The 23478-nt window shown below is 46.3% G+C and overlaps 1 protein-coding gene and 1 long non-coding RNA gene across 6 annotated transcripts in view; both read left to right on the top strand.

Moving 5' to 3' along the window:
- Positions 1-23478, top strand: part of LOC119167632 (uncharacterized) — a 73630-nt gene that overhangs the window by 36497 nt on the left and 13655 nt on the right. Inside the window, exon 5 of one of the 5 annotated variants that reach the window (XM_037419136.2) lies at positions 13163-13335. The exons of the other annotated variants lie outside the window; for them this stretch is intronic. Coding sequence (XP_037275033.2) covers positions 13163-13191 — 29 coding nt within the window. The 3' untranslated portion in view covers positions 13192-13335. Of the gene's footprint in view, positions 1-13162; positions 13336-23478 lie in introns of those variants that run through there. 5 annotated transcript variants of the gene reach the window in all.
- Positions 9708-12960, top strand: LOC142765270 (uncharacterized). Its single transcript, XR_012884130.1, has 2 exons — positions 9708-9857; positions 12447-12960. It is a non-coding gene; the product is annotated as an uncharacterized LOC142765270 (long non-coding RNA).

The following is a 23478-nucleotide window of genomic DNA, read 5'->3' as shown; positions in this document are numbered from 1 at the left end:
AAGTAAGTGGTGGTTAACTCTGTCCAAAGGCTTCGCGAGATCGAAAAATCTACAGTCCACTATAAATCCGGCGCCTAAAAAAGCGTGAAGATTATTACAAAATGTTAGTCATTGCGTTTTGCATGAGAATGGCTTATGGAACCCATGCTGACTGTTATGAAAAAACCGTTGCAAAAAATGACGTGTTCAAATATTTTTCAAGGTATTGACGTCAAGAAAATTGGTCTATAGTTATGAGGGCTGTGAATATCGCCAGATTTGTGAAGTGGAATCACGTTGCCTGTTTTCCAGTCTCTAGGTAGGGAGCTGTTGTTGAGCGATTTCGTGAAAATGAGGTTAAGTATAATGGAACTATATTAGACAGTCGCCTGCAGACATTTTGACGTGACACAATCGATACCGCACGAGGAGGATCGTTTTATGTTTTTAATAATGGAGCTGTTAACAGAAGAGTCGAGTGAATTGGGTTTCATTAAAAGGTAGTGAGGTGCAGTGCATGACGGAGAGATGCCAGACTGAGTAGAGCGAAATGAACGGAAAAGACGATGTTAAGTACAGAAGCACACTGGCTGCTTGAGATTGTCTCACCCGACTCATCAGTAAGCGTTATTGTTCGTTTATCGCGGGTTTTCACATTTCAAAAACATTTTGGGTTGGTTTTGAGTAGTGATGGAACTGTAGTGTTATAGAATTTAAACTTCGTTTCCCTCAAAGCACTGGAGTATGCTTTTGCTGTGACGGCATAAGCAGACCACTTATCAGCAGATGCTATATGTTACAAAATAATGTTTCAGCGGATTTGTCTTGTTCCCTTTGGGAACCCTCCTGTTCTGAAATGTGCATTTAGGTTTGAAGTACTTCAGTGCTGCTGTGCTTCACCTTTACCAAAACTACGTCACCACCTGCAGGAAACGAAGCCGAGGATATTTACCTGGAGGGGATATTTACCTGGAGGCGGCATTAGATGCATGTATAGCAGTTCAGTTCAGTTTTATTTATTTAAAGTCCACCATTGAGGACATGTTACACGAGGGGTGGAATTACAAAGAAAAATATAACAACGATGAATAAACTAACATTGCGAAATTTAGTTATGTATTCTTGGAAAGTATATGATGAGGCAGTGTTGACAATGTCAGTGGGCAGATTGTTTCATTCTGAAGGTGTTCTTAAGAATAATGAAGCAAAAAACGCAGTTTTATGCTATGGCAAGTGGACAACTTCAAGTAGATTGCTGGTGTGGTGGGAAATGCGTGATACGGTTGTGATGAACGGCGCTTGATTCAGAGAAGTATAAGAGAGCTTATAAAGGAAGAGGCTGGCAATACGGTGACGTTAAAAAGAAAGTGATAGACCAGATTTAGCTTTCGAGGTTGAAATGCGAACTTCATGTGAATATAAAGAATGACTAAATCGGATTGCCCGATTTTCAACGCCTTCCAATGGCGAAATTAGCTAGAAATGAGATTTGCTTGATGTACGCTTCAGGTGGCAGATACGTATTTTTTAGTTTTGGTCGTATGAGGGATTCGTATGCAAGTAATTTAACATGAGGAGGGGCAAGCCGAGGGTTACGTTTGAAAGAGTCGAGCGTATTGTTCGATGCGGAAATAATGTTAGTAACATGAACGTTCCATGATAAATTAGAAAAAAGCGTGACTCTCAGATATTTAAACTAGTCTTCCAATTGGAACAGTGAACTTGAAATAGAATTGTGAAATTGAGCTGGATTGTGATGACAAGGGAATGACGATTTTACATTTAGCGGGGTTGCCAAACGTTGCAGTTCTTTTGGATATTACCAAGGTCACTCTGAAGGATTTAATGTTCAAGACTATTATTATCTTCCCCGTAGCAATAGTATGGAAGATTACACTGTCGTCAGCGAGCATCCTAATATTACAAGACACATGCAATAATAAGTTATAATATTGTAGGCATTCATCAAGCACATCTACTATCTTTACATATATTCATCATCATGAGTGGTCGTCATCTTCATCTGCTGTGGGGACTTGGCTTGTCTGAGTTCTGTGCCTTGGGCGTGGTCACTTCATCGTGTCTTCTGGGCCTAATAAAGGTTGCCTTTACTGTTACATCACAAGTGGTGTACTGTGCTCTACGATCTTTCGTCGTCTCCCAGCCCGACCTGCCTCCTGGAGCTCCGCTCAGGTCGTCGTTTGTGCCAGGTGTCCGGTAACATGCCTCAGGAAGAGCCAACCGGCGCTTTGCGTCTACCTCCATGGCCCCTGCTACCGCGGCCTATCCATTGTGGATTATCACCGCGCAACAGCGTGAGCCGCCCACGTTCGCCGGACTTCGAGGTGAAGATGTGGAGGATTGGTTGGACCAGTTCAATCGAGCGAGTTTCACTAACAACTGGGATGATCCTACCAAGCTTCGCCGTGTTTCCTTCTATCTGACAGGCGTAGCGAAAACATGGTTTTTCAATCATAAAACAGACATTACGGACTGGACACGTTTCAAGCAACAGCTTCGCCAAATTTTCGGCGCCCCGGTGGTTCGTTCAGCTCTCGTGAAGAAGACACTGGATGCTCGCAAGCAACAATGCGGTGAGTCCTACACATCGTATATAGAGGATGTGCTTGCTCTCTGTCACCGTTTCAGCACGTCCATGTCTGAATCAGAGAGAGTTTGTCATCTATTGAAAGGGATCGGCACGGTCGCGTTCAATGACTTGGTGATTGAAAACCCGACTACAGTCGCTGAGGTTGTTGCCACGTGCCAACGCCTAGAGGTACTTGAATCCCAACGGTTACCACAGGACAGCGCTGAAAACACCACCATAACTGATGCCTCATTGCGTGCCATGATCCGGGCGATTATACAGGAAGAGCTGCAATATTTCGGCCTCTCAATGACACCGAGTCCACCTCCCCCCTCCAACACTGCTTTGCGCGACGTTATCAAAGAGGAGTTGGCGTCCATGACCAGGCCAGCGTATGTAGACTCTCCAGTACCTCGACTCCAGCCGACATACGCACAAGTCCTCGCTGGCTCACCACCCGTCGTAAAACCGATGCCCGCACACTCGAAGCCTGTCCCGCTGGCTTCGTTGACTCCGAGTGCGCCTAGCCAGCCCTTCCACCCACCGTGGCGGCCACCTCGTCTGATCTGTTATTACTGCGGCTGTCGGGGCCACATTGCACGCGTCTGTCGGAAGCGTCAGCAGGACGAGCGTCGTGGATTTGACACCTACGGACGGGATGATGGGACAAGCTGGTACGCTTTCCAACGTCGTCCTTGTGATCCGCCTTTACGTCGCTCACCGTCTCCAACTGCGACATCTGAGCCGACCAGTCCTTACCGCTCTACTAGACGCCGCTCACCCTCACCCCTCCGCCGCTCCACGTCTCCATTGCGACCTGTCTCGCAATTCACCAACGAACGCCCGGGAAACTAACCTCTGTAGCTTTTGGAGGAAAAGCTGCATCGAACGAAAAGACAGAAATTCCTTCAGTGCGTCCATATAATACAATATCTGTTTTCATAGAAGGTGTGTACGTGGACGCTTTATTAGACACTGGTGCTTGTTTGTCAGTGATTTATCGTTCTTTGCGCTTACGTCTGCGAAAAGTCACCACCCCTTATGATGGACCTACACGGCACGCTGCTCAAGGGGACGCCATTAGACCTGCCGCTGTGTGCGCCGCTCGAGTTTTCATAGCTGGTCTTCTTCATTTTGTACAATTTGCTGTGCTGAGTTTGCGGGCCCACCAGCTTATATTAGGCTGGGATTTTCTGTCGAAGGCGAACGCTTCCGTCTGCTGTCGAAAAACAATTGTTCATATGATGGAAACTGACTATGCCGTGTATGCGGATGACAAGCCCGTTCGCTTGCTCGCTGCTGAAGATACCGAGCTACCACCTGGTTATCAGCGGATAGTTGCCACCACTTCTAATATGATCGACTCTGGTGATGTGTTTGTCCAACCATCTGCACGCTGTCTCGCAAGAGGTATAGCCCTTGCTTCAGGTCTAGCGCGATTGCACAATGGCTCCGGACTTGTCTATGCTACAAAGCAGACTTCTGAGAAAATTCTCGTTCCTAAAGGTACCACAATGGCTTATGGCTTGCGTTGCTGAATCTGAACCTGTCTCTGCTGTCCCACTTATGCCAGCGTGTTCTGACCTTCCTTCTATTAGGCGTTCATCACGCGTTTCTGTTCTTGCTGCGACAATTTGTCCAGAACTGACCTCTTCACAGACAGATGAGTTGCTTGCCTTGCTACAAAAGCATAGGAGATTGTTCGATGCCCATTCCTCATCTCTGGGACAGACGTCCATTATTAGGCATCGTATCCAGACCGATGGCACTTCCATCGTACGCCGTCGACCATATCGCGTCTCTTCGTCCGAGCGTGAGATCATTGAACAAAATGTAGCCTATACGCTGCAACGGAACATTTAACGTCCCTCCGCGAGTCCTTGGTCATCCCCTGTTGTTTTAGTAAGGAAAAAAGATGGCTCCGTGCGATTTTGCGTGGACTACAGAGCACTTAATAAGATTACCCACAAGGATGTTTACCCCATGCCGCGCATAGACGATTCTGTGGATTCACTGTAAGGTGCTGAGTACTTCGCAAGCCTAGACCTGCGTTCAGGTTACTGGCAAGTACCGATGCACGAGGATGACAAAGAAAATACAGCGTTTTCAACACCAGATGGGCTGTACGAATTCAACGTCATGCCATTCGGCCTTTGCAATGCTCCAGCAACATTCGAGTGGATGGTCGACACAGTTTTACGAGGCTTGAAGTGGAAGACTTGCTTGTGCTATTTAGACGATATCGTTATTTTCTCGTCAACCTTCCCTCAGCACTTGCAACGACTGGACGAAGTTCTTACGTGCCTTGCAAATGCAGGCCTTCAGCTGAACACCAAGAAGTGCCGTTTTGCGAGCAAGACGATTAAAGTGTTAGGCCACATTGTAAGCAAGGACGGTATTCGTCCCAATCCTGAGAAGATTTACGCTGTCCAACACTTCCCGCGTCCTGAAAAAGCCAAAGATTTGCACAGTTTCCTCGGCCTCGTTTGTTATTTTCGCCGATTCATTCGAGACTTCGCCTCAATAGTTCCCCATTGCACAAGTTGCTCGGATCAGGCGCCACCTTTGTGTGGTCTCCTGAATGTGAAGTGGCGTTTGCCCAACTGAAGTGTGCACTCACATCTGAACCAGTCCTCTGCCATTTCGACGAAACCGCGCCTACGCTCCTGACTACAGACGCTAGTGGTTGAGGCATTGGTAGAGTTCTCCTACAGAGAGACAAATCTTCACGTGAGAAAGTCGTCGCATACGCGAGCCGTGCACTGACCCCTGCCGAAAAGAATTATACCATCACCGAACAGGAGTGCCTAGCAGTCGTATGGTCGATACAAAAGTTTCGACCTTATCTCCACGGCCGCCACTTTACTGTGGTTACGGACCATCACGCCTTGTGCTGGCTCTCGACAATCAAGAACATGTCCGGCTGTCTTGGTCGCTGGATTCTTCGCTTACAAGAATATGACTTCACGATCACATACAAGTCGGGAAACAAGAATCAAGACGCCGACGCACTTTCGCGTTGCCCGCTCTCTTCGGAGCCACTTAACAAACCCGCCACTGCCGCACTCGAGAGGCTCTCGGCCGTCTCTTTCCTACATGTTTCGTCATTAGCTACTGTGGACCCAACTTCTCCAAGCGAGTGTGGTTTGTTTTTATCGCACCAACGTGCTGACCCTTACTGTCACCGCATCATGGACAGTCTTGACGGGACTTGCTGACCCCCTAACGCCCGTCTTCGCCGACAGCTGGCACAATTCAAGCTCAACAACCACGTTCTGTACCGTCATATCTACCACCCTGATGGTCAACGCTGGGTGCCCGTTCTACCTCGCTCTCTTCAGGTTCAAGTCCTCAAGACATATCACGACGACATGTCTGCTAGACACATGGGCTTCCAGAAAACGTATGACCGCGTAAGATGTCACTACTACTGGCCGGGCTTGTCCACCTGTGTCGCGAAGTACGTTGCCTCATGCGCCCTTTGTCAGCGTCGCAAGCTACCTACATCAACTCGAAGTGGACAATTACAACCGCTCCCGTGTCCCCTGCAACCATTCTAGGTAGTTGGCGTTGACCTGTATGGTCCGCTTGCTATGACTGTCACGGGCAATTGATGGATAGTTACAGCTGTCGATCACCTGACCCGCTACGCCAAAACAGCTCCCGTGCCTTCTGCATCAGCTTCGGAAGTGGCAGACTTCATTCTTCGAGCAATAATCTTTCGACACGGAGCTCCTCGAGTAATCCTGAGCGACCATGGAAGAGTATTTTTTTCAGAACTCGTCGAAGAAGTGCTCAAGGCATCCGGCACTACACACAAAACAAGCTCCAGTTACCATTCTCAGACGAACGGCCTGACTGAGCGCTTTCATCGTACACTGTCAGATATGATAGCGATGTATATCGAACACGACCACAGAAACTGGGACACCATTTTGCCATTTGTCACTTTTGCGTATATTACCTCTGTACAGCGCACAACCGGTTACTCGCCGTTCTACCTCGTCCACGGTCGCTTCCCCTCTTCTTTCCTTGATGTTTCGTTCTTCTCTGTGCCTGTCAAACCATGTTCATCTTCAAGTGAAGAATACGCGTCTCGTCTACTTCATTGCCGCCAGCTGGCTCGCGTCAACACTGAAGCCAAGCAACAGGATCGCAAGCTTGAATATGATGCCTCTCATCGTGCCGTGTCTTTCAGCCCTGGCGAAGAATTCCTCCTTCTTACACCCATTCCCACTCCCGGATTGTGCGAAAAGTTTCAATTACGTTTTATTGGCCCCTGCACTGTTTTGGAGCAAACATCTCCTGTGAATTATCGCGTGGCACCCGTTCTTCTTCCGACGGACCGCCGCTACAGGGCAGCAGAAATAGTCCATGTATCCTGAATGAAGCCTTTCATACGGCGTTCCTCTTCGCTTTAAACTGCGGCCAAGAACTGCGGTCAGGATGACCGCTTTCACGTGGGGGGGAAGTTAGTGTAGGCATTCATTAAGCACATCTACTATCTTTACACATATTCATCATCTTGAGTGGTCATCATCTTCATCTGCTGTGGGGACTTGGCTTGTCTGAGTTCTGTGCCTTGGGCGTGGTCACTTCATCGTGTCTTCTGGGCCTAATGAAGGTTGCCTTCACCGTTACATCACAATATATATATTAGGAATACAAGAGGAGTGGAAAGAGATCTTTATGGGACTCCTGGGTTTACTGGGAGAGCTTTAGACAGATTGCCATTAATATAGACAGATTGAGCGAACTTAATTTGAAACTGCTCAAGCCATTTCAAGGTGTTAAGATATAAGCTCCTTTTTGAAAGTTTTAGGAACAAACGCTGGTGAGAAACTTTGTCGAAAGCTTTCGCAGCATCAAGAATGATTCAGTCGATGTAACTAGTTGAGACTAGTCTCTAGGTCATGAAGGAATAGTGGTAGCCGGGTTTCGAAAAAAAAGCCCTTGCCAAATCTGTGCTGTGAAGGATGGAAAGCTGCGTTGAAGCCCAAAAAGATGATTATTTGTGAGGATATGACGTGTTGCATTATTATACAAGGCACGCTAGTTAATGAAATGAAACGGTGGTTTCAGGGTAGTTTATGTTACCTGATTTCCAGACTGGAACAGCCTTGCCGTCTTCCGATCAGCCGGCATGATTTATGAGGCTGAGTGACTGCGAAAAGGCGAGACATATGTTTGCTGCGCAAGTTGATTGACCAGGTAGACAACACACAAACGCACGCCCGCACACACACGCGTGGCCCCGACGCGGTGGTCTAGTGGCAGGTACTCGGCTGCTGGCCCGCAGGTCGTGGGAGCGAACCCCTGCTGCGGTGGCTGCATTATCTATGGGGGCGAAATCGCCGTAGGCTCGTGTGGTCAGATTTGGGTGCACGTTAAAAAAACCGCAGGTGGTCAAAACTTACGGAGCCCTGCGCTACGGCGTCTCTCACAATCGTATGACGTTAAACGCTACATATCGATAAATCAAAACCTGTGCGGTCAGTCAAAAGTCTGCAAGGTTAGAGACGATAGAATGTGCAGTTTTACGAAGGCGGCAGTTTCCAATCCCGAATGGAATGTTAGATTCCTATCTTCAACTGTGCTCATCGTCTTCCGCAGAAGAATTCATTTCATGTCATTGTAGGCCCAGATGGACAGCTTGCGAAACGTGTTTTCAATGTTCATGAGATCTTTTGTGACTGTCCTTGCTACCAACACAAAATGGTTTTCCAGATTCCGCCATACTGTGCGAGACTTTCTAGTCTGCTTTCACGCTGGTATTCTTGTCACAGTAGCACGGGGCTTAGAGTCCTCGTACTATGATACTGTGAAGGGCCACACACACACAGATATATATATATATATATATATATATATATATATATATATATATATATATATATATATATATATATATATATATATATATATATATATATATATATATATATATATTTCTTGAAAGTCTTCCTGGATTCCGGTCGAGTTATAAATCACCAGAAGAAGCGAACGAGCAAACGAAAAACGATGCTTTATTGCCAACGTTACGGCCGGGGACCGGCCTTCGTCAGGGCATACGTGCATATCAATATATGCACGTATGCCCTGACGAAGGCCGGTCCCCGGCCGTAACGTTGGCAATAAAGCATCGTTTTTCGTTTGCTCGTTCGCTTCTTCTGGTGATTTATATATATATATATATATATATATATATATATATATGATTCAAAAAAGACATTCTGTGGGTCCGGTGCAAATATAATTAAGAATAAAGGAGCACACTTACGAAAATTGGATAATTGTTTACTCTACGTTTCGGCCGTGGCACCGCTTTCGTCAGGATTCAGGCCCTGACGAAGGCCGTCAGGATTCAGGCCCACGGCCCTGACGAAGGCCGTGCCACGGCCGAAACGTAAACAATTATCAAATTTTCGTAAGTGTGCTCCTTTATTCTTAATTATATATATATATATATATATATATATATATATATATATATATATATATATAGAGAGAGAGAGAGAGAGAGAGAAATAGAGAAAGAGATCATCCTGCGGTCAACGTTTCTTGAGTTAATACTGCCACAGTTATAAATTTTGCAATAAATCCTCTGATAATGCCATTTTTGTGTAGATGTTGGCGCAGTTCTGAGTCCTGCGCTTAATCCAACTCTCTAAAACCGGAAGAAATACTTACCAAGGAAAACTTAGCAATTTTCTTTACCATCGTGCGCTTGCCCAAGCGGTAGTGGTCTGTCTCACGTAACACAGGTATCAGCCACATATATCAGAATCGTTTTTATTTGCCATTTCCGAGCAGCCCGAAATTACAACCAAGAATTTCTCAGATAAATTATTGGTCTGTTGTGAACTTTAGGAAGCCACAAATGAATGCACATCAACCTCTGCGAGCCAAACGAAACATCATGGATAGCCAAGACATCACAGAAACTTTGTGTCTAAAGCCAGGAAATAAGCGAGCGTCAATGCAGCAAACGGAGATGTAACACAACAGCCCGATGAATGTATACGTTTTCTGGTGCTTTCGCTAGCTGCAAGAACGAACAATGGGTACTCGCTCTGTGTGGCTCATATACTTTCGCTATATGCCGTTTGTGCATTGTTCGGCAGCATAGGATAATTGTCATCCAGCAACGGGTGCAGGTGCCGGAAAGTCATACATGATTACAGCAACCGAAAGGACTTCAGGCTACAGTCTGTACAGATGGGGTCATACAAACGTGCGTGATCTCACGCATTGAAATAATATCTAGCTGAATTGCGACGGGCAGACGGTAAGTGTAAAATGTCGTGCTTACGGGCACTATATAGTTTGAGTATGGTAAAGTCATTGGCTTATCGTAGCAGCGGGTAATGAATGGACCAAGAACGCAGAATCCTGCAGTGCATGTGCGCAACCTTAGATACTGATCATGCGGTGCACCTATATGATTATCTCTACGTGTACTTATAGATTTTGTCGTTAAACTGTAGTCCTCCCCATGGCATATGTCTAGTAGGAATTTAAATAATTGATAAACACGGTGAAAAATCTGCATGAGAAAGTTGGAACTCATGACCCTATTTGCTATATATGGATTATACTTAACCTTGGCCTCCTCTGATGCGATATGTGCTGCACAAGAGGACAGACAAAACACTCAGAGGATCCATCGTCAAATCAGATTAAGTGACTTTCTCGACATCATATTGCGTTCACACAACCCTCAAAAGTAGACACAGGTGTCCCGCCTGCGACTAGCAGAACACTCGTAAAATTAGTTTAACATTGCAGATTGAACCCTTTTTGGCATGTCTAAAACACTCAGAGCCTGACGAGCGTTTTAAAAAAAAGAATCATCATCCAGAGGCACTGTCATTCCTACCTGTGTGCCCTGTTTTTCATCGGCTATAGAAATAGCTCTAAATTCAGACACACTGCATTTTTTATAGAAAACTCGTAAGGTTTTCCACTTAGTGAACGTGGATGTCCAGAGAAGCTGTTCAGTACATGACATAGATCAGAGGAAATTTTCAACAAGGCACCCAGTTGAATAAAACTTGTTGTTGGGCTGGCTGGTTATTCGTTAGAGTGTAAGATGTTCAGTGCAACCTTCACTCTGGCAAACACTCGCACAATCAATCAAACATCCATACGAATTCATTCATTGAATGTGTTCATCGGTAGTCGTTATGATGAAGGCGACCCACGCACATTTCCTCTCTTGGTCAGTGGCCAATAATCATCTGCGGGAGCAGAGAAAGTAAACAAGCTTGCAGGGCAGACAGCAGCGCATTGGCGACCCTCATCGACTATAAGTAGCGAAAGTCCGTCCCAGCGCAAAACATGGATTCACGAAAACCACTTAGCAAGCACATTGCGCTTCTTATAGCCCGCGGCAGCTGGGCGTGGCTACAAGAAGAGGGCGGAAGCTCTCTATGCATCTCATGTACGTGCTTTTGCATGCTGATACTAGAGTTACTGTATAATTACATTTAAGTAGCAGAATTGCAGCACTGATAGAACTCGCCGCTAGCGCCTCCGTTAACCAAGCACGCTCACGTGCACAAAGAAAACAAGGATAAAGCCTATTTTAGAAAAAAGCCAACTTTATGGCCTCGCGTGTGCTGGCGACCGCCGCGCCACTGGCGCCCCCACCACCCCTGGCCAAGCAGTCGGGTGAGCCGATCCCGCTGAGTGCGGAAGTACCACTTCCTTGGTGTTGTGATTGTGTCTTGTGTAGTCCGTTACTAACTCTGTCGTGAACGTCAGTGTTAGTGGCGTCTGTGCAGCGCAGCGCCGTGACTCAGTGCAGCGTAGTTGTCGCGATGATAGGATGCCACAGCTATAGTATAAGGAAACTCGCTTTCTCGCTTTATTTGTAACACACGGCAGTATAGTTCTAACAATTGTTTTATCGAGGTGCCTGTTTAATCGTTTAAAGCGGCGGAAAACTACTTGAAACGAGCGATCTGCGGAATCTAAAATGTCGCGATCCGTGTACACGATTCTTGACAATTAAAACCAAGTCTTTCTTCTTTGCTATTTAGAAAAAAATATCTTTCTATGGTGACTGCCATTGAACAAGCTATAGCGTCAGTAATATCTAAGACCATTATTTATTCAAGCATTCCTTCCTTTTTTTTTCCGAAGCGAAAGTCATTGATGAACGAGGGAGAAAATGCATGGGGCCCCTGGGCTGCGTCGGCTCCTAGATTCGGAAGGGGTGGCTTTCCTGCACGACATGAACGTCTCCGTGAGCAATACGGCGGACCCATGCGCAACTCTGCTACCTAAAGGAAGCATATACAGTAACTTTATCTCATAAGCAGCGCCAGCGCTGCTTTTCCCACTGGCGGCTGCCGGGCATTCAACTAGATATAAATCCCGAACAGACTATTTCTTTTATGACGTCACTGGCCGAGTGACCAAATAAACGGAAAAGACAAAACTCGAGAGGGGGAGGGTTGCCGCAGAAGCTCTTTTTTCTCACTTTGCTTGAAAGTGGGATGCACTCGTGCCTTCTTGCCTTTTTTTCAGGACCGTTGGCCGCTTCAGTGATGCGGTCATTCGTAAAATTGTGTTAACAATTTTTTAAAATTTTGTTAATCTGTTCTGAAGTGGCAAAAGTTAAGCTGACATATTTTTCAGTAAGAGAAAACTTGATCAGCACAAATAAATTGAACTTTTTATTGCATGTTTTGTGTAAAAAGATGGACATACGTATAGTGAGAAAGTGTGAATCTATAAAAGCAGCTTTAACTAACAACAGACATATGGACAAAATGAGTGAACGTTAAACTCACAGTATTCGAACCAATACAAAAATTGTCAACAATTACAAGTAGACACTTCGTATATGACGCAATCACGTTTCTTGCAGAACTTGAGTAATAAACGAGACTGAAGTTCAAAGGCATGAAGAGGCTTGAAGCAATACAAGAATTTTGAATATACAATGTATACATAACTGAAACCAATGGTTCGGCAAGTTCAATTGTCCTTGTCAGGGCGACAGTGTTGCCTTTACGAAGAAAAGTTCACTTATGCATTGGTTCCAGCGACATCTCCTGCAACGCTCTTTCGAAGCATTTAGTCAATCACATGTATTTCAGCGATAGTATTAGAAGTAAAGACACAAGGTTTCAGACCATGGATGCATAAATTTTATGAACAGGAAGGCACCCACAATTACTTCGTATGATTTGAAGAGTAAAAAAAGCAAAAACGCTGTAGCTGAGCCAACACGAATTGAAGCCTTTCAATAAACACCCTTTGCCGACAACAGCTTGGCTGCTGTCTTGACTAGTTAGTCCAGCGTCATTGCTTACAGAGAACAGGATTTAGTCGTGTACTCATGCGAAATAAATACCATGCTCAAATAATGGGTCCAAATACTTGTGCTCACCCGTTGTCACTCAAAAACCTGAAAAACCTTCGCGGAATCTGAATTCTCCGAGGTAATACGCCGCAGAGTCTCCAAAAGCATGTGTAGCCCGATTCAGCCATCATTGTTGAATGCGTGGTTGAATCGCTCGACGTAGCTCACTGCAACTTCCGTTCTCTACACGCCAAAACTTTGTCTTACCTTTCCTGTAGCTGGCAAGCCAACCGAGCGAGATAAGTGAGTGCGATCCAACTTGTTACATTGCTGAGTGAGCGGTGAGAAGGAGCTGAGGCAAGCACTGCGATCTCAAGTCAACCACTTGCCGTGATTCGCGGGATTTAAATTATGGAAATAAAAACGAAAAATGTATATAAACAAACAAAAAGTGCTTTACAGTGGTGTCAAACTTCTTTATTTCTGGAAACTTGTTGAAGCGAACAAATGCAAACATCCACATCAACCTCATTCTGTTCAACCCAATCTTAGGATGCCTGGCAACCGCTAGCGTGCATGTTCCTTGAAACTAATACTAGCGCTGAGTTTCCTTCTGCAAGCGCCGCCGCCGCTCCCTGCTAATGTATCGCCGCTCTGGATGCGAGGAAACTTCGCTAGCACCACTTGGGTAAGTCTGTCAAGAGTGGATGTTTGAATGGGAAGTATTTTTTAGCAACTTTCAGTCATTTAGAGCAAATCTATCTATCTATCTATCTATCTACTCTATCTATCTATCTATCTATCTATCTATCTATCTATCTATCTATCTATCTATCTATCTATCTATCTATCTATCTATCTATCTATCTATCTATCTATCTATCTATCTATCTATCTATCTATCTATCTATCTATCTATCTATCTATCTATCTATCTATCTAACTGTCTGTCTGTCTGTCTGTCTGTCTGTCTGTCTGTCTGTCTGTCTGTCTATCTATCTATCTATCTATCTATCTATCTATCTATCTATCTATCTATCTATCTATCTATCTATCTATCTATCTATCTATCTATCTATCTATCTATCTATCTATCTATCTATCTATCTATCTATCTATCTATCTATCTATCTATCTATGACGAGAGGCTATTTATTTGGAGTGGGATACAATAACTTTGATGGGTGAGAAATCAAGTGCAAGGAAGAGATTGAGAGAGAGAGTGAGAATTTATTAGAAGGCAGAGAGGTCAGCCTGAGCTAGTTCGCTCTAGCCTGCTACTCTACACAGGGGATAAGGTAAAGGGGAAGGAAGAAGGGATTAAGGGTGATGATGGGGCCAAGAAGAGGTGGTGCGTATGTACAGCAGCCACTTAGCATAGTACCCTACAGTCCAGTTTTTAGTCCAGTGCTTTTTATAAAGTCTAGAACAGCGTTTGCAGCAGTTTTTGACACTGTTTGGTCGTTCATTTCTGACAATATATGGCTTTCACTTAATGGTGTTCGTCCAATGCTTGCCAACATTGCAGTTAGCACTTTTCTTTGCGCCACGTATAATGCACAGTCACAAAATATGTGAGCTATCGTTTCGCACACTTGGCAGCGTTCCCGATTCGGGCTGTCCGCACGGCCGATTAGGTGGGTGTAGTGGCGAGTGAAGGTGACGCCCAGGCGAATTCGGTGCAGTATATTACCATGTCTTCGGCTGATTTTATCTGGAAGACGAAAAGTCATACCGGGGTCTGTTTCCCGCAGGCGCTTGTTCCGGTGATCTGGTAGCGACCAGTAAGCGGCAGCGCATTCGCGCATGAGTGATCTCAACAATGTGTTGACGTCACTTCGCGAGTACGGTACTTTGACGTACATAGGAGCGTTGTATATTGCCGCTATTGCTTCGCTATTGGCTGTTTCGTTGCCGACTAGGCCGCAGTGTCCAGGAATCCATTGGAGTGTAATCAATTGATTGATTGATATGTGGGGTTTAACGTCCCAAAACCACTATATGATTATGAGAGACGCCGTAGTGGAGGGCTCCGGAAATTTAGACCACCTGGGGTTCTTTAACGTGCACCCAAATCTGAGCACACGGGCCTACAACATTTTCGCCTCCATCGGAAATGCAGCCGCCGCAGCCGGGATTCGAACCCGCGCCCTGTGGGTCAGCAGCCGAGTACCTTACCCACTAGACCACCGCGGCGGGACTGGAGTGTAATCAAGTGACCGCTCCTGTGTCTTAGGTCAAATGCTTGGACGATTCCTAGCGCTAACTCGTAAAATTGGCCTCTTCTTGAATAGCTTGAAGCGCTGATTTTGAATCAGACAGAATCGTCCTTTTACGCGGTGCTTGGTCGTTCACAAATTTTATGGCTTCTTGTATAGCAACAAGTTCTGCAGCTGTCGAAGATGACCTATGATCTAATTTGTACTGTCGGGAAATATTGAATTGAGGGATCACGAAGGCTGCAGCTGAGGCGGATGAAGTTACGGATACATCGGTGTAAATGTGCACAGAGTCGCTGTATCGGTCATCTAAATGTGCCAAGGTGAGTTGCTTGAGGGCAATACAAGAAACACGCGACTTATACGAAATTCCACGTATGTGAAGGCACACCAGTGGTTTAGTCAATGTCCATGGAGGCACTGCAGGGATTACGGCAGGTGCAAAGCCTGAAGGGATCATGTGCCTATGCGTATTGAGGCATCGCGAATAGGTACAGCCTGGTCGGTCCACTTGTAGCGAAGACAACGGGTGCTGTGGATGTCGGGTCAGCAGACGAAGGTGCACTCGAAGAGGCTCACAGGACGTGTAAACCTGTATAGGGTAGGTGCGTGACTCCTCTATAGTGCCAGAGGTGGACGTGCACCGTGGCAGGCCAAGGCATGTTCTCAGTGCTCGTGCCTGAAGGCTCTCTAAAGTACGAAGGCACGTTGCCCACATGCTGGAAAGCACAGGTGAGCTGTACCTTATATAGTCCACAACCAATGCCTTGTATACCTGCAGAAGACTTTACTCCGAAGGGCCCCATCTCAGTCCTGCTATAACACGAAGAACATACACAAAACTGATTAGTTTGTTTTGCAGCACGGTCACATGCTTTGACCAGGACAGGTTGCGATCAATCACGACCCCTAAATAGCAGTGGTGCTTGACCACGGGAATCACTGCTCCGTGAGCGAAGATTGGGTACCGCGACATTGATTTCTTCATAAATGCCAATGCAGCACATTTTGCCATGGAAAGTTCCAGTCCCTGACGACGTAAGTACTTCAAATGTTATTGATGTGCCTTGTTGTAGCCTTGCTCGCAGTTGTGGTCGCGTTGCTCCAGATGCCCATATGCATATGTCGTCCGCACACGCACTGATTCTGACGACGTCGGGAAGCTCAGCTTCAAGGCCAATCAGTGCTATGTTAAAAACCATGGGGCTCAGGACCACACTTTGCGGAACTCCACGGCTTACGAGGTGCCTGGCCGTGTCACCGTCGGATGTCGACATAAAAATGGTACGTCCTCTGAGATAGCTCCCTATCCATGCGTGTAGTCGGCCACCTATGCCGATGTCTTCAAGTGCGTCAAGAATGGCCTCATGGTAGACGCTATCGTACAAGCCTTTTATATTTAAGAAAATGGCCCCTACCAATCTCCGACGTTGTCTTTCCTTTTCAACAGAAGAAACTAGATCTACAACACCTTCTATAGATGATCGACCTCTACGGAAGCCATTTATAAAATCTGGTAAGCCGACATTATTCTCCAGCAGCCATTCTGATCTTGCCAGCACCATGCGTTCCATCCCCTTACCGATGCAACTGGCTAGGGCAATGGGTCTATAAGAAGACAACTCGTGTGAACACTTGCCTGGTTTCAGTAGGGCCACTATGCGGCTGCACTTCCAACTCTCTGGGACTGTCGCTGCTTCCCGCGTAGAGTTGTAGAACGACCAGAGAGCCTGCCTTGCTTCCTGGCTGAGGTGATATAGAGCCGAATAAGTAATTCCGTCAGGCCCTGGTGCGGACGACCGTCGGGGCGCAGAAATCGCAGCGTCGAGTTCGTGCATTGTGAATGGTAAGTCGAGGCGATCGTCGCTGGATGGTGATGAGGCTAAACACAAAGGTGATATCGATGAGGAGGACATACCTACGAGTAATTGGTAGTAATCTTCTGCAACCTCTACTTCAGGTCGACCTTGCTTTAGAGCCAAAGATCGGAAAGGGCACAACTGTTGAGTGGGCGTCTGAAGGCTTCGGACAGTTTGCCATATTCGAGACAGGGGTTTTCTGGGATCAAGAGAGCTACAAATTACCCTCCACTGTTGCCTATCGAGCTTATCGAGGTGTCGCAATACATGTCGTTGTGCTTGGCGTGCTATAGATAGGTCAGATGGGGATTTCGTCCTGCTGTATTTTCTCTCTGCCCGGCGACAGATTGCACGAAGGTATTCTTATTGTGCGTCAAGTTGTGATCTTGGTAGCGACACATTCACAAGTTTTGTATGCGTTATTAAGGCTGATGCAATTAGGCTGTCTATTTCAGATATACATTGAATGTTCCCGCACTGAGCATTTACAGAAGCTTAGAATCATGACCAGTCTACGCTTTTCACAGGCAGGGGAGTCGAACGACGGAATCCTTTTAGCTGTATATATGTAGGGAGATGGTCACTTCCATGTGTTTCAACGTCTACGAACCAACAGGTGGTAGGCAAGAGACTTCTGCTCACAAAACATATGTCTGGACAGCTGCTGTACGATGCGCCATGGAGGTAAGTATGTGAGCCATCGTTAATGGACATCAGGCCCTGATTGAGCACAAAATCGGCAATGTCCCTACCGCGGGTGTTCATTGAGGCAGAATCCCACATGGGATGATGTGCATTAAAATCCCCAACTAATACATGTGGTCCAGGGCAAGCTTGGAGCACAGACAAGAGATGGGAACAGTCCACGTGGCTTCTAGGAGGAATGTATCCACCAATGATTGATATTGAACGTCGCTTGTGCTTTATAGATAGGCAAATATAGTCGTTAGAAGCATGAGGAGCCACGGCATGTCTCACGTACGTTAGATCTTGACGTACGCATATAATTACTTTGCTCGTATTTCGATCATCACGTGACCACAAAGTGACGTATCCGGAAATACGAAACGACGACATCATATTCGACTCACATATTATAACCAACGGAAATTTGTATTTAAACATCCGTTGTCGAAAGTCAGACAATCGGCTTCGTAAACCTCGTGCATTCCACTGCATTATAGCAGAGGTGCGCACACGTTCATTGAAGAAATTCCCCATATTGTTTATGGAAGGGTCACCAGTAGCGGTTCCTGTACGTTGAGGATCTGCACTGCTGTTTTTGCTCCTGGTGTGTGTAGCTCGTTGAGAATCGCACGAATAGATTTTAGTAGATGCTTCAGCATAGTTTGGCTCTTCTCAGTGTCTTTCCTATCATTTACCGCCCTCTTTGAAGTTGCAGCCCATGATGTGGTCTTTTTTTATTGCTCCGGTCGGTAGCGAAGGCCACTCATTATCTGAAGCATCGGCGTGCAACGCGGGCGTTGGTCCACTTTCTGCATCCCTGGGACGTGGTGCGTATGACATGGGTGTAGCGGCCTGATAATGCGCACGCGTATGTTCATCTGTTGCTGATGGTGATGCATCACTCCTATGTCCACTATGCTTTCGCTGGTGCCTACGTTTTGGACGACGTCTGTGTTGGCGGATGGACGTGACAGCCTCTCTGTGTGTCGAGTTGTCTCTGACCATCTTCCGCAGGACGCGAATTTCTTCTTTGCTCTTCGGGCACTCCTTCGACGTTGCTTCATGTGCACCAGAGCAGTTTGGGCATTTCAATGGAACAGCAGTATCGCAGTTTTCCACGTTATGAGACCCGCCGCACCGCTGGCAAGTTGTCCCACTTTTGCACACTGCGCTGACGTGTCCCAACTTGCAGCACTTGTGACAATGCAAAGGCCGTGGCACGTAAGGGCGCACGGGATGTCTCACGTATCCAACCTTCACGCTAGGGGGTAGAGTCTCAGAATCAAATACTAGTTTGATGCAGCGAGACTGCCCGAAGCGGCGTATGGTCACGATTCGGGCTGTCGACGTCACAAGATTCTGCAGGTCAGAGTCTGTGATGTCAGTGTCGACGTCATTTATCACGCAGCTGATATGAAAAGAGATTGATTGATATGTGGGGTTTAACGTCCCCAAACCATTATATGATTATGAGAGATGCCGTAGTGGAGGGCTCGTGAAATTTGGACCAAGTGGGGTTCTTTAACGTGCACCCAAATCTGAGCACACGGGCCTACAGCATTTCCACCAGCATTGAAAATGAAGCCACTGCAGCCGGGATTCGATCAGCAGCCGAGCACCTTAGCTACTAGACCACTGCGGTGGGGCTGCACGGAAGAGAAAGGGATAAAGAAAGAAAGAGAGACATAGAAGAAAGAGAAAACAAAATTTATTCTCATGAGTTCACCGGCGATTGCGATACTACCTAATGCAGATTCTTAGTGCAGCTTCGTGTGGGAGCAAGTCATCTGTGTTTAAAGGTTTGGCTTTCCGCAAAGTATCGAATGCGCCTTAAACCATATTTTTTGTGAAGTAAGGGAGCACCCCCAATACCATTATTCCTTTTTGTGAGTAAAAGCGAGGTACCAGCTACGTAGTGTTTTGTATTATGTATCCTTTGCTACTGCTGCATGTGGCTGACGACGATTAAGAAATGTAGCGGTAAAGCACTAAATCACAACCTTGCTCCCAAATTAACATTGAGGGATGGCTGATTGGTATTTCACTCTTTTGCCACTCTATATTACTTAGGTAAATGCGATTGCTTGCCTGACATGAGACCTGTATAGGGTGTTATCGCAAATGAATTTTAAATACCGGCCTGGTTGTGTAGAAGAATGCCCGACGCCTGTGCAGTGGCGTAGCAACTCTTGCGTGAGTGGGAGGGGCAGGCCTGCCTCACTCGTCACACACACACACACACACACACACACACACACACACACACACACACACACACACACACACACACACACACACACACACACATATATATATATATATATGTATATATATATATATATATATTTATGTGTGTGTGTGTGTGTGTGTGTATACTTAGAAACCTACAAGGGAAATCATCACAGCGGAAAGCGGAAATGGCGAAATTTCCCTGTTGTAACCTAGCCACGTAACCATTTAATTTTCCCGTGAGAACATGATCGAGTGATTACTGTTGTGTTGAAAAAAGACGCCTTACTTGTTGGTTTCCCCTGCGTGTAGTCACGTGACCAATTTTGAAAGTGGGGGAGTCCCGCCCCCTTCCCCCCCCGGCCGATACGCTGAAGCCCGGCGCCCAGGCAGAGAGGCTGGTTTCCAGTCCCATTCATTTTTGTTTTTTTTTCTTTATAAATGATATTTTTTATGTAGATCGGTTACGGAACCGACAGTGACGCCGCTCAGCGCAGGAATGGGAGCCTAAGAACTGCACTTTGAAATGTTTCTTGGTGAGGAGGTATTCCATCCCGCATGCCCACGAGCCACATGATCTTACAGCGAGCATTCTATGTTCGTGCAGCGCGCTTGCTTTAAACCCCGAGTCAGTTCATTTTCTAACTTACGGATCTGTTTCACGCTCATTGCCGCAGTACCGGAAGCATGCGAGTAAGCCTTAATTTGAATGAGCCCTTCCAAAACCTAGCGACATCGCTTCACTTCACTGATAAAACTGAAATTTGTGACAGTGCAGCTCATTCAGCAGCCACTTTATTTTTTTTTTTTTGAGTGTCCGTGCATCCGCAAATATTTCGCGTCTGTAATATGCGACAAAAAGTTCGGTATGCATGAGGTTGTATATACTTTGCGGATCTGTAGACATACGAGTTTATTGCTTTCATTTGTACCAGTCTCGAAGGAATGGTTCACGAAGCGTGGAATCGCAGCAACCATTCTGTTCAGCCCTTATATGGTTAAAGAAACGCATCATGCGGTACCTACAAGTACCGTCATCCAGTGGACACTCGAAGGACTAAAACGAGAGGTGGCTGCTACATACAGGAGACGCATGACCACGCCTAAATGAGCTTCGCCCTTAAAGTTTCGGGGACGGCAGTCAAACCCATGATTTCTCGGTCCGCGACAACAGCTGCCGGCACGCTACGAACCGCGCCAAGGCAACATACTTAGTAGGCTTTAGAAAACACGCCTTTTAGGCGCGAAGCTCCTTAGGGTGCGCATCGTTCGCTCCTTTGTAGTAGTAGTAGTAGTTGTAGTAGTAGTAGTAGTGGTATTAGTAGTAGTAGTAGTAGTAGTAGTAGTAGTAGTAGTATGCAGCCACATCTAGTTTATGAATTGCCCAATAGATGGCGTTGCGTGTACATCTCATTGGAAATAATATCACTATAGATGCCTTAGTGGTTTTCGTGTAATTCATGAGTGGACGAACGGACGAATGGACCGAACCGAACGACCGACCGACCGACCGACCGACCGACCGACCGACCGACCGACCGACCGACCGACCGACCGACCGACCAACTGACCGACCGACCGACCGACCGACCGACCGACCGACCGACCGACCGACCGACCGACCGACCGACCGACCGACCGACCGACCGACCGACCGACCGACCGACAGACAGACAGACAGACAGACAGACAGACAGACAGACAGACAGACGAATGGATGGGCGGACGAAAGGATGTTTCGCCCCACTCATCATCATTTACTTCGTGGATATGCTCTAAGGAAGATATAAAAATATCTTCCTCTTCCCTCCACAGTTCTCTAGGTAAAGATTAATAGTGCATCATGATCGCGGAATCCACAATTAGTTCTTTCGACGTGTGATTTCTACACGCCCGCTCATTTCGGTGCCTTTCTCGGTGCCTTTCTACGCACCTGTTCATCTCGGTGCCTTTCGGTGCCCCAAAAAAGTGCCATTTTGTCAACGCCTTCCAGGTGGCGGCCTTACCCAAAGTGTAGGCGTAGCTCATGACATTCATCCATACCGACAACAGCTCTGCAACGCATAGAGCAACGCGCTTGATGTAACTTCACGTTTCCCGCTTAGGCTCACCGCGCGAAAAATATGGGCCGGCCAAGAGAGGACACAACGCGAGTTGCGTTTCTCTCCAAGCGGGCAGTGGCTTTCAATAACTCGAACATGCTGCGAGTAGGTGACTTTAGCCCAAGTTTGGCGTCAAATCAGTCGTGCCCTTTTGTCTGTCACACCGGTTTCTCACCGTTAACTATACCAGAGACATCCATGACCACAAGGGCATGTTTCATCATTAATCGATAAATAACCATGGACGTTAGATGTCGGGATGGAGATGTATTGTTAAGCGTTAACGTTGATGCGCTTGCAAAAAGCTGTGCTTAAATTCAGCTGTAGAACACGAACCGACATTGTGTAAGCTCTCTTCTATCAATGCTTAGTAAGCGCTAAACTACTTCTGATAGGAGACTTTACTTACGTGGTATACCGATTTCTCAGATGAAGAGGTCAACCATGTTTTTTTTTCTCAGTCGATGTATTGACCCCCGGAATGTTTTTGGTTTTGCACTGTTTCAATGAGTGGAGATACCTCACCTAGTATTGCACGGCGTGCGCAATCGACCCACTCTTAGAGACGAATAAGAGGTCTCAGCAACGCATAATGTCGGGCTAGTAAGCGTATAGCTGTGTAAAACATCCTTGGCGCAAACTTGAAAGAAGACGAGAGAAGAGACTCCGAAAAGCGCACTGTGCGCTCTTCCGAGTCTGTTCTTTTGTCTGCTTTGAAGTTTGCGCCAACGATATTTTACAAAGGATAAGATGTCATCCGATGAAGTCATCGTGTGGCGTCATGTTAAGAGTGACGTCATAGTTCAGCCACAGAGTTTCCTTAAAAAGACTAGAGGGGACTTTGGCGCTGCGATTATTCAGCGATCATGGGAATGATAAATTGTACACGCATTTGCTCATAGTCTTCGTACTTGCGGGACGTGAATCGAACTTGTGGCTTCGTGTGTTCCTGCGTTTCGGTTTCGGTTTGAAGGAAAGAATGAACCATTTTGAACTTCGTGACCCAATTTGAAATGATAAGCCGAAAGATTAAGCTACTGAAGCGCAACCACTGAACATTCGATTATACTTGTTTCGTGACAGAACAGTTCCAAGCCACACAAGCACGCACAGAGCCAGAAGTATGAAGATTAGACAAATTCGTGTACTTACCATGCTTGTTAGAGTGCCGTGCGTTGCAGCTCCCATAGACACTAGTGCCAGAGGTCCCTCTAAAGAATATACAGGAAACTGTAAGGGTGACACCACAAAGGTTGGGAATCTGGGAAGAAATGAAGACATGACCAATGGTAACGTCCTCAAGTGGTGTTTTGTTTTTTTGATCCCCGCGTCTCCGATACCTTTGAGTGGCAACGGTTATTTTGGTCCAACATTTTCACCTAGTAGGACCTGTCTCGTTATTGTGTGAAATGTAGGACCAGGCACTGTTTTGACGATAGTTGCAGCGAAAGACCTCTGACGTCAAATTCGAATTTTTCTGCCGACCTGTACTCCTGGA

Source organism: Rhipicephalus microplus, chromosome 6 (genome assembly GCF_043290135.1).
Source record: "Rhipicephalus microplus isolate Deutch F79 chromosome 6, USDA_Rmic, whole genome shotgun sequence".
Lineage (NCBI taxonomy): Eukaryota > Metazoa > Arthropoda > Arachnida > Ixodida > Ixodidae > Rhipicephalus > Rhipicephalus microplus.
This window is presented reverse-complemented; position numbering and strand designations above follow the sequence as displayed.